A 15828-nucleotide genomic window follows, 5' to 3' on the forward strand; every position below is an offset into this window, starting at 1 on the left:
CTACCACCATGTGTGTGTTTTTTTTTGCCAAACAATGGTAACGCAGAGGAATGAAAACTTCCACAGGCAAACCCATCACCCACGCACAACTTTTACTTAACCTCTTACAAGCCATAAAGGCCCCATCAAGGTTAGCAGTTTGTAAATGTGCTGCACACACTGCAAACACAGACACAATCTCAATAGGGAACAGGTTTGCTGATAAAATTGCAAAACAAGCGGCGGGAGGACACCACAACAAAGGAACATACTCTGCAGAAACAGAAAACACACAACTCATAGACACTAGCATCTTGCATGACATGCAAAGCTCAGCTCCACTGCGGGAAAAGAAATTGTGGTTATCAAAAGGAGCAGAAATAACTCAAAAACAAATTTATGAACTGCATGGTAAACCTATAATCCTGAAATCATTGTTCAAAGCAGCAGCAGTTGCGACACATGGGCCATGCCATGTGTCGACAGGAGGAATGACAGTGCTCATACAAAATTATTTTACAGCATTTGGCCTACAATCGTACTTAAAAAGGTTTTGTACAACATGCCCTACCTGTATACGGAAAACCCACAGGGTAACATGCGACCAAAGCGGGGAGCTTTTCCTAAGCCATCCTACCCTTTCCAGATATTACACATGGATTTCATTGAACTTACTGCAAGTGGCCCCTATAAATACTGCCTTGTGCTAATAGACGCATTCTCAAAGTGGGTAGAAATAATCCCTACCAAAAAAGCTGACGCGATCTCAGTAGCAAAAGGTATCTGTAAAACCATCATTCCCAATTATGGAATACCAGAAATTATATATAGTGATAATGGAGCCCATTTTGTTAACACCATCATCCAAAACATGGCCGCCAGCCTAAAAATGACGTTTAAAAATCACTGTGCATACCACCCACAAAGTGCAGGACTTGTGGAACGCACAAATGGAACAGTAAAAAGCAGACTCAAAAAGATGCATGGAAACAACAGGAAGACCATGGCCAGAGTGTTTAGATCTAGTAAAACTATACACGAAAATCAGACCTACATCAGATGGCCTGACACCCTTTGAAATAGTCTATGGAAGGCCCTATAGGTTACCTATAGTAGCCACAGACTTACAAAAAGCTAATGAAGAAAAAACAATAGCAGATTTTATCATAAGAATGATAAACCAGAAGGAGGTGTCCAATGCAAATTTACTGCCATCTGACTCCTTATCTCCACGGAGCTCCCGGAGGTGATATCTTTGTTCGATCTAACTACTCAGCTTGTATGCAGAAAACCAACAGGATCAGAGGAAGCTGTGGATTATTCCTGATCAAACGGACATTTGACATAACAAACCAGACCAAAGGTAGGCAAAACCTAGCAGGTTGCAGTACCATAGTGCCCGGGGACCGAGGATCCAGGGTCCTAGCTGATTGGTACTTCCTGTGCGGACACACTGCCTATCCCATAGCAAAGCAAAACTGAAGATGAGATCTCGTTTCTGTCAAATTTACGTCTCCTAGACATAAATGAGAACTGTTTGAGACTAAACTGCTTTTCTCATTCTTCTCAAACATTTCTCCTGAGAAATAAGTCTCACAGTGAGCACTGTTTGAGATCTCAAAATTCTCTCACAACTGTCTCTTCTCCAGATCTCAATTGAGAGAAAAATGAGCCATATTATGTTGCGCTCAAGTATGTCTCAATTTGATATCCTTACTTCAAATCCCTATCTCAGTTACGTCTCAGTGAAAGACATAAATGGTTCTGTCTCTCGTTGCTCAATAATATAGATCTTGTTTTAGCCTATTTTTTTATTGTCTCAGCAAAAAGAAAAATGAGAGTAGTACAAGCCATAAAATGAGTCTTATGATGACACCATTACAGTTCATCTCGAGAAAATAATATTTTTTATTTTATTTATGTTCAACTTAAAAAAGTTGTTTATTGCTTACATATTTATATAACTTAATTACAATTTCAAGAAAAAAAAGTTAAATCATTAAGACGGTCATGTCCTCAAAAGACATATTTTTGAAACTTTTTAAAAAACATGAAATTTCAAGACAACATTGCAGTGTCGATTTAATAAACTTTTTTTTGACTGCTTAGATAAACATAAATGAACAAGAATGTATGTTGGGTTAATGGTGCTAGGTTTAGTTAAACACAAACACACGCATGCACTGGCACACATGCATACACGCATAAGTGCATATACGCACACTTATATGTTGGTGGGTATAAAACATTTAACACATTGATGTCTGAACTAAATAAAGGAAATTTGGGATCATATTTGGATCACCTTAAAGTGAACAAAAAATAGATCTTACATTTGAAACAAATAAAATACACAAATAAAAATAATCAAATAAATAAATCAACTTTAGGACGGTACAGATTTATGGGGTTCAGTTTGAGTTACTTTATCTTTGTCTTTAAAAATCCCCCTTCATGCAGCCTTACAAGCTGAAAATATTTTCTGTTTTCTTGATTTTAGTCTGCATCATATTGAACAAACAGAAGCCTGGAGTAACCCGATTTGAATTTTAAACTGTATCACAGCCTCACTTGACACAGATTTCTGATTGGTTGATCACGGTGGGAGGGAAAACTCTGTGGTTGACGTCACCAACGGGCCGGAATCTGCAAGCGGGAGAAGTGCAGAGGACGAGAGACTTTTGACGACCGTTTGTCGTATTTTTTCTGCGTTTTAACAATCCGTGGGATGAATCTCCAACATTTTTTTTGCTTGTCTGGAAAAGATTAATACAATCTTTGAAGTTTGCACGGTAAGTTTGCGATTTCTTTCCTCCAACTCTGAACTCAGTTGAATGCTAAAGGTGTTTAAGCTAGCTCTGCCAGTACTGCAGACGTCTGGGCTACTCGCGGTGGCTTTGGCTGTATAAGTAATTATTACATTTTACAAAGGTTAACTTGTGCTTTTTGAAATAAAAAATAGAGTCATTGAAGAGTTATTTGCAGTGCAGAGTTTACAGAATGAGCCTCGATATTTTTCCAAACGCGTGAGTGCTAAGTAACTGTTGGAAGACATTTTGCTCTTCATTAAGTTAAGGGTCTGCATGGTTCATCCCATTCACAGTGTGACGACACCACAGACCATTTCCATTATTGCAAACTTCAAAATGTGCAGTTTCACTGTATGTGCAATTTTTACGCTGTATAAGCTTTTATCTTGTTTAAAAGATCATCTTGCAGACGTTTGGCCTGGCATGCCATCTTTTGAAACTGGTTATGGACATGTGTTTAAAGTAAAGTCATCATTAACTGCTCACATGTCTAGAAAGCATAATCTGAAAATGTAAGTATGCATATTAGGGAAACATGTTCTCAGCCCTCTGTCAGTGGTGGAGATGTTTAGAGAGCACAGATGTAGCTAAGCCAACAAATGTCGACACTGATATGTACGAGGATTTTAGTGAATCATAAATCATATTTAAAAACCTTTCCAGATCTTACTTTGTGCTGTATATAATGTGTGTACATGATGTTTTTTTTCCCCTCTCTGATTCAAGGTGATCTAAATTCTACACGTGAAAATGAGTGAATCAGAACCCATGTTCCTCCACACTGCCATTATGGAAGTCCTACCAGAGCCACAAAAGACATCCTGGAAGAACACTTGCAGTCCATTGGAATAAATGGAGTTGTATGAGGATCTATGATTCATAGAAGAGGCTGACTTGCTGCCAGCTTTGAGACCTGTTCAAGCCCGGAAACGTCTTGCTCTCTGGAAATTGAAATGTGAGTGTCAAACATTACAAATGAGTTTTTGTAATGCACAGAAGTGGATATGAATGTGAATGGGTAACACACTGACAGTACAGTGTAAACTTAATACACTTATACTGTTTGTTTGTTTTTTGTTGCAGACCAAACGCCAGAGAACAGCACATCATCATCTGTTGAGACCTCACCAACACAATCATCATCACTTTTGTTATTGTCACCGAGGAGTTCGTCATCCACATCTTCCAGAAGCTGAGGACTGTACATACATTGACTGGGAGGACAGCTTTGAAATTCCATGGAGTAAGTTTTCTGAGGAATTTGTGCAGTCTTTGGAGAGTCTTTGGAAAGGGACCTGGCCCAAGACTAAGGAAGGAAATGGTTTGCACTCTTGTTGCAGAAATGATGAAAGCAAGACGTTTTTCCAAACTCTAAAAGGCTGCAGATGATGCAAGGAGAGCAGAGTAGCTGCTCAGAAGAGATGAGATGTTAAAGAGATGCTCTTTCTTCTGCTCTGCTACTTTAATGAGGAGGATGCCATGTTCTTGTAGAAGATGCAGACGAGGTCCAGCTGCAGCAGGTGCCGTTGACTCCAACTGTTATTGTATGTGGTAAGTAAAGTTTCAAGTGTTAAATTATTCTAAAGGTTTTGTCTTTGTACACTGTACATGAGTGACATGTTTACTTTATCCATTGTTCTGTCTTTAGGACAGTCTTGCTTTTCCCCAAGGAGGTTCATGCTCATTTGGAACCGCTCCATCGTACACAACAACATTGCAGCACTGTGCCTGATGTTCAGAATCTACTTCTGCTTTAACAGTCATTATCCAACTGAGCTGGCTTCAACCCTGGAGTTTCTGCAAAGGTACATATTTATGAGTGCTGTCATGCGATTCATTTTTGGGTGTGGTTAGTTAATCATGACCTGCAGTTAATTATTCTAATTAATCTTTTATTAATCTAACTCTGGGCTGCTCATCCCTGGTCCTTGAGATCTACCAGCCTGCTTGTTTTCCAACTCTCCATGAATTGCTTGGTGCTGATTAGCTGGACCAGGTGTGTTCATTCAGTCAGAATGTGGAGACATCTGATTGAGCTGATCAACAGCTAGCAGGGCTTGGAGATCTAGAAAACAGTCAGGGTGATAGATCCCAAGGACCAGGAATGAGCAGCCCTGGCTAACCTAAAATTTAGCTTTGAAAATCCTTATTTTGGGGTAATTTGATTTAAATAGCAAGATTGTGTCACATTAAAAGAAATAAAATACAATTTAAAGGGTGGCTTTATGAAGTTTTCTAAGTATAACAGACTTTTTTCCAATCTTTACTTTTGTACCATTAAGGGATAATTCTTCAGTCTCAAACAGAACAAAGACCTAAGCCAAAGTGCTCTAATTTAAAAAACTAATGGAAATATTCTGAACAATCCAAAAAATATTGACCACAAAATTCTTAATCATAGCATAATATATATTCGTTGAAATATCTTATTCCACAGTTTGCCGTCTGACACGATCAGCCCTCAGCGTCCCAATGAAGACATGGGTATTATTTTTCCCTTGTTAAGAGCCAACCATGCAAAATGGGACTTGATCATTTCTTAAATGTTTGATCTGGACTGTATCATGAAAAATGAAATGAAACAGATTTGAACCTTATTTGTTAAATAGTTAATGCCCATAGTATGCTGCATTTAAATTTTTTTAACTGAAACAGATGTCCTCTCTAGCGACGTGTGGCTGCTTTTAGGGATGACAGAAACGTAATCTTATGGTAGCATTATGCAGCTGCTTTTATAAAACTACAGTTTGCTTCGAGCTTGAAGTGTTATCTTTGTTTGTTATGTGCGGTCTATTATCAATTTACTCATGCCAGATTTTAATGTTCTTGTCTTACAGCTGATGTCCTAAGATGTGCCACTCTACCTGGTTGGGAACAAATTGAAGAGGCCAAGCTCAAGAAAGCCTTTGTCAGCAAATGTAGGGCAGAGCAGGTTCTAAGGCTACTGCTATGATCTACAGTATGCGGACTGGTTTCTCTTCCATCTTTTTTCTTATTTTTAATCTTAATTTGGTTCTCAAATTGGTTCATGGATTTGATAGTCTGCAAGTTTCAGAGAATGTTTTTATGTTTATGTTTTTATAATGTTGTTTTTTTTCAGTGTGTTGTTTAAAATCTGGAAGTATTCATGACCAGCGTGTCAACCAGATTGAGTATGCCACGGTTCATGTACTTAATGCATTTAATATTTTAAAAAGTGTCTAATACTGCTACCACAATTCACATGCTGTACTGATGATGGTGCTGCCCAAATAAAGTGTAAAGCATTTACATTTCTAGTATTGTTTTTACTGTTACTTTATATCAGTGGTCTCCCATCCTGGTCCTTGAAGGTCACTGTTATGGATGTTTTAGCTGTTTTCCTGCTCCAACAGATCTGCTGCAGTGGTTGAATTGCCTCCTCAAATTCTGCAGGAGGTGGTTAATCACCTGTTGATTCACATCTGGGGAGCAAAGAAACATCTAAACCCTACAGGATGGTGGCCCTTGAGGACCAGGATTGGCGACCACTGCTATAAAAATAACTTCTCTTTTCTTTCTCAAATATATCTCAAATATCATTCTCATTAACGGCTTTGGTTAGACATTCAAGAGAAATGATTAAGACATGAAAGAGACATCAGACAGACAACGATGAGATCTCTTTTAGGACTCATTCTTCTCAGATTTGTCTCATGAGCGTCTTAGGTTCGTCTCTCCCACTTCTTAATTATTGCTCAAACCGTTATCTCAACTCAACCTCATTTGTCTCAGTGATGTCTTTTCTCATTATAGCTTAACTCTTGCTCCTAAGGGACCCTTAGGAGCAAGAGTTAAGAAGCAAATGATCACAAGATCTCAAGAGACGAGATCAAGCAACATATGAGCAACAGATTTTTCCTATGGGATGCATCCCTTCCTCCAAACTGGGGAGGCCTTTGTGCTCTGGTCCCTCTGGTTCCACCTGTGTTCTTCATGAACAGAACCGTCCGAACACCCCACCCCGCACGACGGAAACGTGCTGCACTGGAGTTCCACATGAACGCCCTACAAATGACTACCAATACTGGAGTCCCATGGGAGTTCCGCATCTGGGTTGGAGGAGCAAAGTTCGGACAATCACTCCTTCCATGGATCAGAGTGGCAGAAGTAAGAGACCACATCGAGAGCAACAGGTACGCATTGCTGAGACTCCTTAACACCACCTACAAGTTTTCCAATGCATCAGCAGCAGAGATGTCGGTGGTTCTGCAAAATCGACTCGTGCTCGACCTCCTAACTGCGTGATCAGGAGGTGTGTGCAGAATGGTTGGAGACACCTGCTGCACTTTCATCCCGGATGGCACAAGTGATGGACAGGACATTTCTACCGCACTGCATGACTTAACAGAGCTGCAAGCCCACGTTAAGTCTGCGACTCCTGGCGCCAGTCCCACCAGTGACATCTGGTCCTGGCTTACATCAGGCCCATGGTGGCACCTCCTGCTGAAGTTATTGACCTATATACTCATCGTTTTGTGCCTGTTTTTTCTTTTTACAACATGCGCTCTGCCTTGTGTCATGTCCATGATCGCAAAGGCTACCACGCAGGCTTTCATTCGTTACCAGCTTGTCCAACAAGCTGAAGAGGAACCCTCCCCACGTGACTGCTCCTACTCCAGAGGCATCGTATGAATCTCTCACACTGAAAGTGCAAAAGCAAGTGGTGAAATGATGTTGTGATGCCTTGTTCTTATGATTAAAAACCATGTTTCACGTTTGTACCTTCCCCTTATGGTGTTTACTCATGACGTGTTTGAAATGATAAAAAGGGAGGGATGTTAGAGTTAAATAATTATCATTTGCTTGCACACTATATCTCTATAATATGATTGTCTCATTTCTATCTTTCAGTAAGAAAACAATGACCTGAAAAGTTGTGATTATACGAGAATATGATGTTCTTGTTGTTTCTGATTAAATGACCCACATTCATGTCTGCAACCATCAGTTTTCAATAAAAGAAGGCTCCATGCACTAGGATGGCAGAACTCCTCTGTGACAGTTCGTGCTGTCACAGACCGATTCTCCTTCTGCAGAAGTCTAGCAAAAATTCTCATCTCCTGTGTGGTTCTTCTCTTTATTAAGGAAAAAGTCAGAACCCTGACAATATCTGCCGGCTCAAACTTAGACATATGAAAGTTCAAGAAATATAAGTAATTAAGATGGAAAAAAGATTAATGGAGTAATGTGACATTTAGTTAGATAAATACGTAAATTTGAGTTGTATAAACAATTACTGAGTTTGAATAAATTTAACTAAATTATTTAAATTATTTTTCAGCAGTGTTACTTTTTTGATGGACTTATAATTTTTATCCGCCGTCATTAAAATCTCAGACTCGGTCTCACTTCCGTCTCAAGTGTCGCGCTTTCTTTTTTTTTTCTCCACGCGTTTCCATGGTGACTCCAGAAATCGGCGATCTATTGAGAATGTCTTTATGCACCGTGCGTTAACCCAGGGTTACCAAGTCGAGCGTAATTACGCCAACTCATATCCGGTCTTTTGGAACCGACATACCCAGAGTAAGCAAGTTCAGGCGGATTTCAGCCAGAGTTCAGGCTTAAAGTCAGGCTAGTTTAAACATGCTTCCTGGAATACCCCCCAGATGTAAGCCTTGTGCTATCCTATGGGGTCAAGATGAACATTGACATGTTATCCCCACCATCACAGAGGTGGATATGTATGTAGTTGTAGATTTAGATAAGTTAATTCTTCTCTAAGAGTTCTGGGGGTATTCCAGGAAGCATGTTTTTTATGCGTTTATAAAAAAAGAAAACAGCAGCCTTTTGAAAAGGTAAAGTATATAAAATCAAATTAACCCTTGTGCTATCCTGTTCGAAACAGAACATAAAACGCAAAACCCCTCACCCTCCCCACCAAGGGGCCCTAAATGTCTAAGGTGCGGTTAAAATTGGCGGGTAGGGTGCTAGGAGGACATCTGCTGCTTGCTGGCAGTGATGTCCAAGCACCCCCCCTACCAAGGGCCCTACATGTTTAAGGTGCAAATAAAACCGAAAGAGGGGGGGCCCACTCCATACGGCAACCATAGGGGGGGGCCACTGCCTAGTAAAACCCCCCCCCAAGGCTCGCTCATCGCAGGCTAAGCCCCCCACCCCCTCACCCTATTGTGAGGTTATATGAGGAAGGGGGTAAGTTGGGGACAGCTGATAGACTGTCCCCCGGTGGTCAAACAGCTGGCCCCCCCCCCCCCCCAACAAGGGGGCCAGGCCCACCCAGCCCAGGGGCCCCACCCCCGGAGGCGCCGACACCCCAGGCCCAGCACCACCCCCCCCACACAGAGAGAGAGGAGCCAGAAAGCGTTGCCCCCCCCCCGGAGCAAGCCCAGGCCCCCACCCCCAAACGCCGGCCCTAGAAGAGCTCTGGTCAGGCCTCGACGGGACCGAGGCAGCCAACCGGCCGGGGAAACCGCCAATGGCCTCAGCGGAGACCCCGACCCGTCAAGCCCCCCCCACAGGACAGGGCCAACAAGACCCCCCCCCCAGACCCCGCAGCAGAAGCAGATGACACCCAGAGCGACCGGGGGCCCCAAGAGGGTTGTCCCGTCCCGCCCCAGAGCCAGGGAAGGGCCGATCCCAGCCCCAGGTGTAGATGGGAAGCCCATCTAGATTTTAAAGTTTTTAGACTAATTCTTGCAGGTTTATTGTTCCATAAAAAGCTTGATATGGATGAGTCTAATGTTTTGAACCATTTTAATGGCGGTTGTGTGGGAATCATTGAGAAGAGATAATTAACTTTGGGTAAGATTTTAATTTTTACCGTGGCTACCTTGCCCATAAGGGACAAAGGCAGGTTGGTCCAGCGTGTTAGATCGTCCTGTATGTTTTTCAGTAATGGGGTGTAGTTTAGCTGCACCAGTTCTGATATTTTGGGGGAAAAATAAATACCTAGATATTTTATATTGCCTGATTTAACTGGTATTGTGAGTCCTTGCTCCGCATTACTGTTCAGTGGTAATAAAACAGATTTATTCCAATTAATGGAATAGTCTGATATAGAAGAGAATTCATTAATGATTGTTGCCGTTTCATTTACAGAATGTATATTACTTAAAAACAGTAATATGTCATCTGCATAGAGACTAATTTTATGATGGCTGTGTTTGGTTTTAATTCCTTTAATACTCTCATTCTGTCTTATTGCTGCAGCTAGAGGCTCGATAAATATTGCAAAAAGAGAGGGGGAGAGTGGGCATTCATATGACAGTTTTGTTGATCCACCTTAGTTTATTCTTCCTGTTATGTTGTTTCTTTATGTTGCACCATGAGTGCGTAAAAACAACATTTCAAATATATCTGTGCACATATATCTATACAGGTTTATATAAATCTGCAGCAAGTGTGGGATGGGGAGAGGTTGATGACCACTGTGCAATGTTCAATGTGGTGTGTGTTCAAAATAAATGGGCTTGTTACAGCAATAACACACCAACATGAAGTTGTCGGCCTCACACACGAAACACGGAAGTTAACCAGAAGTTCTATCGTGCACGGAGGCTATTATGCACCAAAACAAGCAGTGGTCATGTCACCGCAGCATCCAATCATAGTTTTGCAAATAAACAGCTCAGCAAATCATACACGGGCAACAACACAGTTAATTTACAAAACGTGTGTATAAAAGTCCGCCCCTATGTTCTCCTTAAATCAGTTTTCTCTTCAGCAAAGTGATCGACAGCATCTGAGATGGCAGGAACCAGGCAGACCGCGCGCTGTAGGAGTGTCCCGGCCACCGAGAGAGTCAGGAGAGTCATAGTTTATTTATTTGCTCTTCTAATTTTTATTCTTCGTTTCGTAACCAAAATTTTGCAATGCTTCATACGGATTTTGTTGTTTATTTAGGAATACATCCATTTCATGTAGTACTAAAGCAAGTCTACAACTTAAAAAAATAGTATTTAAATACAAAATTGTTGACAAAGGGAAAAGGGTCTTGAACAAGATTCTTCAAATTCTTCATCAAGATATGACACACGACACACCTTCAGAGTTGTTGTTGTTTCTCTTTCGGCTTTTCCCATCAGGGGTCGCCACAGCGAACAAGTCGCATGGTAAACTTGGCAATGTTTTATGCCGGATGCCCTTCCTGACGCAACCTTCTCAAAGCAACCGGGCTTGGGACCGGCACAGAAGTAGAGAAGGGAAACGACACACCTTCAGAGTAGAACAGAAAAAAAAGAAACGGTCCAGCAGGTCTTGTTGCTTTGTGGCTTGGGCGGCTCACAAAATCTCCAACAGACAAGTTCAGGGCGTCAAGCTGGGCCAGCAGCTGGGACACAACACTGTGGAGAACTGAAGAACAACCCAGTGTTAGGAGAGGCTAACAACACGGGCTAACAACATTAGCCTTTTGATGGAGACAAAATCCAGGACAAACCATGTGGGAAACGCTGCAATCTGCATCCTGGCTGCACGTAAATGTCTGGGAATAACATCAGCCTTTATTTGTCGGGGCACAATTAGAAACACAATTCCATGTGTCGTGATTTGTTTGAACAGTTACAAAATTGTTCATCAATGAAAAACATATTTCAAATAAACCTGTCAACAAAAAATATGGGTGTCTGCTGAGTTTGTTTCAAAATGAATCAGTAATGAGCTGTTTGGGGAATTGTTGATGTTACTGAGAATTTCATGTTTGTCTGGTGTGTTTTTTATGTACTTCTGTAAGCTCTGGTATCGGGTGAGTTCCTGCTCAGTAACCGATGGCGTGAAGTTGTCTAGTGAAGAGGAGAAATCATGTCAAAGAATGGTGAAATACATTGGTCTTCATACTTAAATGTGTGTTAGACAAACCTGTCTGCAGAAAACATAATAAAGACCACAATGATGGCAGTGACTCATGTGACCATGTCAATTCAATTAAATTTTATTTGTAAACCCCAAATTCACAACAACAGTCGTCTCGATGGGCTTCATATCGGTAATTGAAAAAGTAAAACATAAAATCAAAAGGATCATGAATACATAGAATTCAATAGGAAAATACTAAATTGAACTAACTAAACTAAACTGGCATCCCTGCCCTTAGACCCTCTTTCGCAGTAAGGAAAAACTCCTAAAAAAGGAAAATTCCGGGGAAAAAAAAGGCAATTTACCAGAACTCATAGAGAAGAATTAATTTATCTAACGCTACAAATACATATTTAAAGTTCAGCAGACGAGCTTCATGCAGATGATGTTGGGGGGATCCAGGTCAAGACAAGCATGACCTGTACGAAATGTGCCAAATTAATTTGCAAAAAGCAGTGTGATGACTGGTCATTCTTGTCCTGTGTATATGTACACACACAACTTCATATTGCAATTGCTTGTTTGTTGAATTGTGATTTTGTTTTTTTCTGATTCACAGTGCATGTATGTAAAACAAAATGTCAAGATTATGTTTCAATGTTATGTAAAACTATTGTATTTTATATGTTAGTCTTTCAAAAGTAATGCAGTAGTGAAAATCTAAAAAAAAAGTTTGAACATGTAAATATTTTAAGAAAAACAAGTGAATTATTTTATAATTAAACCACTACCTGTTAAGAGGTAAGGAACACTATTTCACTAAGTTGTGATAGAATAATTAGTAATGGAGTTAGTAATGATATATTTACACTGCTTGTTAGGATTTTTGGGGTTTCAGACATTTTTTAATTAATAAAACATGCACCGGGTCAAATTGAACCGGGAACATCATCTCTGTTCCTCACAAATGAACATAAGAGGGGGGTTAAAGGTGGAGAGGATTTCATGTTATCCATGGAAACCAGTGAAGATCAGAGATCATTCATTCATTCATTCATCTTTCTCCGTTTGTCCCTTTTGGGGTCACGGGGCTGCAGGACCCTATCTCGGCCACTTATGGGCGAAGGCAGGGGACACCTTGGACAGGTCGACAGTCCTTTCAGGGTTCACACATATCACACACCTATTCATACTTACATTCACACCTATGGATAATTTGGAATGACCAATTAACCTATGAAAAGCATGTTTTTGGACGGTGCGAGGAAGCTGGAGTCCCCAGAGAAAACCCACGCACGAACGGGGAGAACATGCAAATAGTAGATAACAAATCATTGAAGAAAAAAGTTCAGCGCACTGTCTAGTGGGGTCTAGATGACCTCACTCCCACTGTCAAAGTGCCTAGGATAGCACAGGGGGTAAGACAGCAATGTAAGACATTTCAGGGGTAAAACAGGCTAATCTTAAACCACTCAGGCAAGTAAAACTGATTTATAAAAAATACTATACTAAAAGAGAAGAGAGTCCTGTTTAACTCAATATTTAGAAGATATTTAGTATTTATACAAATGTTTATTTCAAATAAACACTTAGAATAATGATCTTAGGAACGGGGCTGCTGAATACTAACAGAAATGTGTGTCGAGTAATTTTGCAAAAAAGGAAAAACAATAAATGACATTTCAAAAGTGCCCAACAGGATCAAGACTGTGTGAATAAAACCCAATGTGAGGTATTGAGCGGCCACAGGGGAAAATGTAAATGAAAGTTTATTTTCTAAAAAATGTAAAGAACAGACTTTATCTTCTGACTAATGGAAGTTACTGGTTGTTGGCCCCCTGGAGCAGCACAGCTCCATACCCTCTAAGATGCAACCAAATACAGGGTAAAGGGTTTGTCAAAGTCTGGGCTGTGTAGTACTGGGTTGGTAATGAATGAAAGTGGAATGTCCCAGAAAGCTGCCTCAGCCCTAATGATAAATCAAATCTGATTTGGAGATCTTCAACCAGTCAGGTCTGTCAGCAGAGCAGAGACTTGATAAGATCCAGCTCCCTACTTGGGGCCACAGGAACTAAGCTTCTTGTGAAATGTATTATTGATGGCCAAAATGCTATTTACATTTTTGCTTGCAATTTGAGATAGTTTGCCAAAAGGACACATTCTACTGTCCAATTCTACTGACCAAAATCACAAATCCGTTGTGAACAGAAATTACATATTTTTTATGTATCATAAAATGGTGCTTCCATCGTTTTTGCTGAGTAACTCAAACTGTCTTCCAGGTTTTTATCACAGCACAATAAATTTATGTTCAGCTTTACTATTCAGTAATTTGGCTACATGGGGAAAGATTTTGCAGCAAAACAAGGAAACGTGAACTCTTGAGATCATGTGTGTGGCTCTTAAAAGAGCCGTTGGGTTGTTTGGATCAGATCCGTCCAATTACTTGGAGCTGGTGTACTTGGTGACGGCCTTGGTGCCCTCAGACACGGCGTGTTTGGCCAGTTCCCCGGGCAGTAGGAGGCGCACGGCGGTCTGGATCTCCCTGGAAGTGATGGTAGAGCGTTTGTTGTAGTGAGCCAGGCGAGACGCCTCGGAGGCGATGCGTTCAAAGATGTCGTTGACGAAGGAGTTCATGATGCTCATGGCCTTGGAGGAGATACCGGTGTCAGGATGGACCTGCTTGAGCACCTTGTAGACATAGATGGCGTAGCTCTCCTTCCTGGTCTTTCTCTTCTTCTTGCCTCCTTTGCCGGCGGTCTTAGTGACGGCCTTCTTGGAGCCCTTCTTGGGCGCGGACTTGGCTGGTTCAGGCATAATTCCTCTCTAGTTCCACAACAGAGAACTATGGGAGGAGAGACTTGGGGCTGATTTTTATGCACATGGTGTGTAAATGACACTGTGTTGTTACCCGTGTATGATTGGCTGAGCTGTTCCATCGCTCAGCTATTATTGGATGCCACGGCGACACCACTGTTGCTCAATTTGGCGCATCGTTTATGGAAAAGAAAGAAAACGAAAGCAGTTTAATCCGTTTAATTGTGAGGGAGCATATATCAAAATGAAAAAATGCTTTCTAGTGCTTTGTGACTATAGATTATTTTCAACCACAGTTCCCAAGACATCCAAATACATAAATTATCAATTACCCCTAAAATACAATAACATAAAAAGTTACAATTATTTCACGATTAAGAGGGTCTTATGACATTCAGTAATGCTAATGTCTTTGATGTGATATTAGTTTTTACATGATGTTGTGCATAGTCCCCCCCCCCCCAAAAAAATTTTATTTTTCGGCTAAGTGTTTTAAACCAAATGAGATTAAACATGAGGGGAAGGTGAACATTGGTCTAATTGACAAGATCATAGGACAGGTCAAGCTGTCGGTAAACACTGGAGAGAAGATAAAAATTGATGGGCGTGAGTACATGGGCAAGCCATCTGGACTGTTTAAGGCCGTTATGTGAAAGTGTGTCATCTAGAACATTAGTCATCGTTTCACAACGTAAACTGTAACCCAAATGACAGCTCATTGTGGTAAGGTTCTATGCTCTCTGAAGGAAAATTTGGGTGGCCCTTAAAAGGGCCGTTGTAGAAGTCTTCTGATCAAGCCGTAAATTTAACCGCCGAATCCGTACAGGGTGCGTCCCTGTCTCTTCAGGGCATAGACGACATCCATGGCGGTCACAGTCTTCCTCTTAGCATGCTCGGTGTAGGTGACGGCGTCACGGATCACGTTCTCCAGGAAAACCTTCAGCACACCGCGGGTCTCCTCGTAGATCAGACCAGAGATTCGCTTCACTCCACCGCGACGAGCCAAACGGCGGATCGCTGGTTTGGTGATTCCCTGGATGTTATCACGGAGAACTTTACGGTGACGCTTGGCGCCTCCTTTACCGAGTCCCTTTCCGCCCTTGCCTCTGCCACTCATCGTTAAGTATTAGGGTGATTCACGCAAAGTATCAATGAACGAACGTCCTCCACAATTTATCTTTCATTTGAGGACGTGTTAGAAGTCAGAGGTGTGACTCAGTCTTATTCGTTTTAGAACAGTTTTCATTAGTCGTACTTGTGCGCCCCCTAATGTTATACTGTATAAACTTGTGACAAAGGTTAAAACATCTTAATGGCCTCAATTGGGCAAAACATGAGCATTAAAATGGAGAATCTAAATTAAGTATGACAAAAGTATTTTCCAGAGATGCTATTTTGGTATTTTAGGCATAGACTGGGAAATATTAGAGGAATTATTTTTAATGTTTTT

The 15828-nt window shown here is 41.1% G+C and overlaps 2 protein-coding genes and 1 long non-coding RNA gene across 3 annotated transcripts; 1 reads left to right on the forward strand and 2 right to left on the reverse strand.

Annotated features, from left to right (window-relative positions):
* Window positions 1-2069: 2069 nt before the first annotated feature.
* Window positions 2070-6063, forward strand: LOC111947482. Its single transcript, XR_002873335.1, has 6 exons — window positions 2070-2771; window positions 3516-3744; window positions 3873-4032; window positions 4130-4340; window positions 4438-4594; window positions 5627-6063. It is a non-coding gene; the product is annotated as an uncharacterized LOC111947482 (long non-coding RNA).
* Window positions 6064-13760: 7697 nt separating this feature from the next.
* Window positions 13761-14417, reverse strand: LOC101159064 (histone H2B 1/2). The gene has a single exon (XM_004084054.4). The coding sequence runs from the start codon at window positions 14376-14378 to the stop codon at window positions 14004-14006; it is 375 nt and encodes a 124-aa protein (XP_004084102.1). The 5' UTR covers window positions 14379-14417; the 3' UTR covers window positions 13761-14003.
* A 159-nt stretch (window positions 14418-14576) lies between these two features.
* On the reverse strand, window positions 14577-15519 carry LOC101158816 (histone H4). The gene has a single exon (XM_004084053.3). It carries the CDS (start codon window positions 15493-15495, stop codon window positions 15184-15186), a length of 312 nt encoding a protein of 103 aa, XP_004084101.1. The 5' UTR covers window positions 15496-15519; the 3' UTR covers window positions 14577-15183.
* Window positions 15520-15828: the final 309 nt, after the last annotated feature.

The sequence above is a fragment of the Oryzias latipes genome, chromosome 1 (assembly GCF_002234675.1).
Source record: "Oryzias latipes chromosome 1, ASM223467v1".
In the NCBI taxonomy this organism is placed as follows: domain Eukaryota; kingdom Metazoa; phylum Chordata; class Actinopteri; order Beloniformes; family Adrianichthyidae; genus Oryzias; species Oryzias latipes.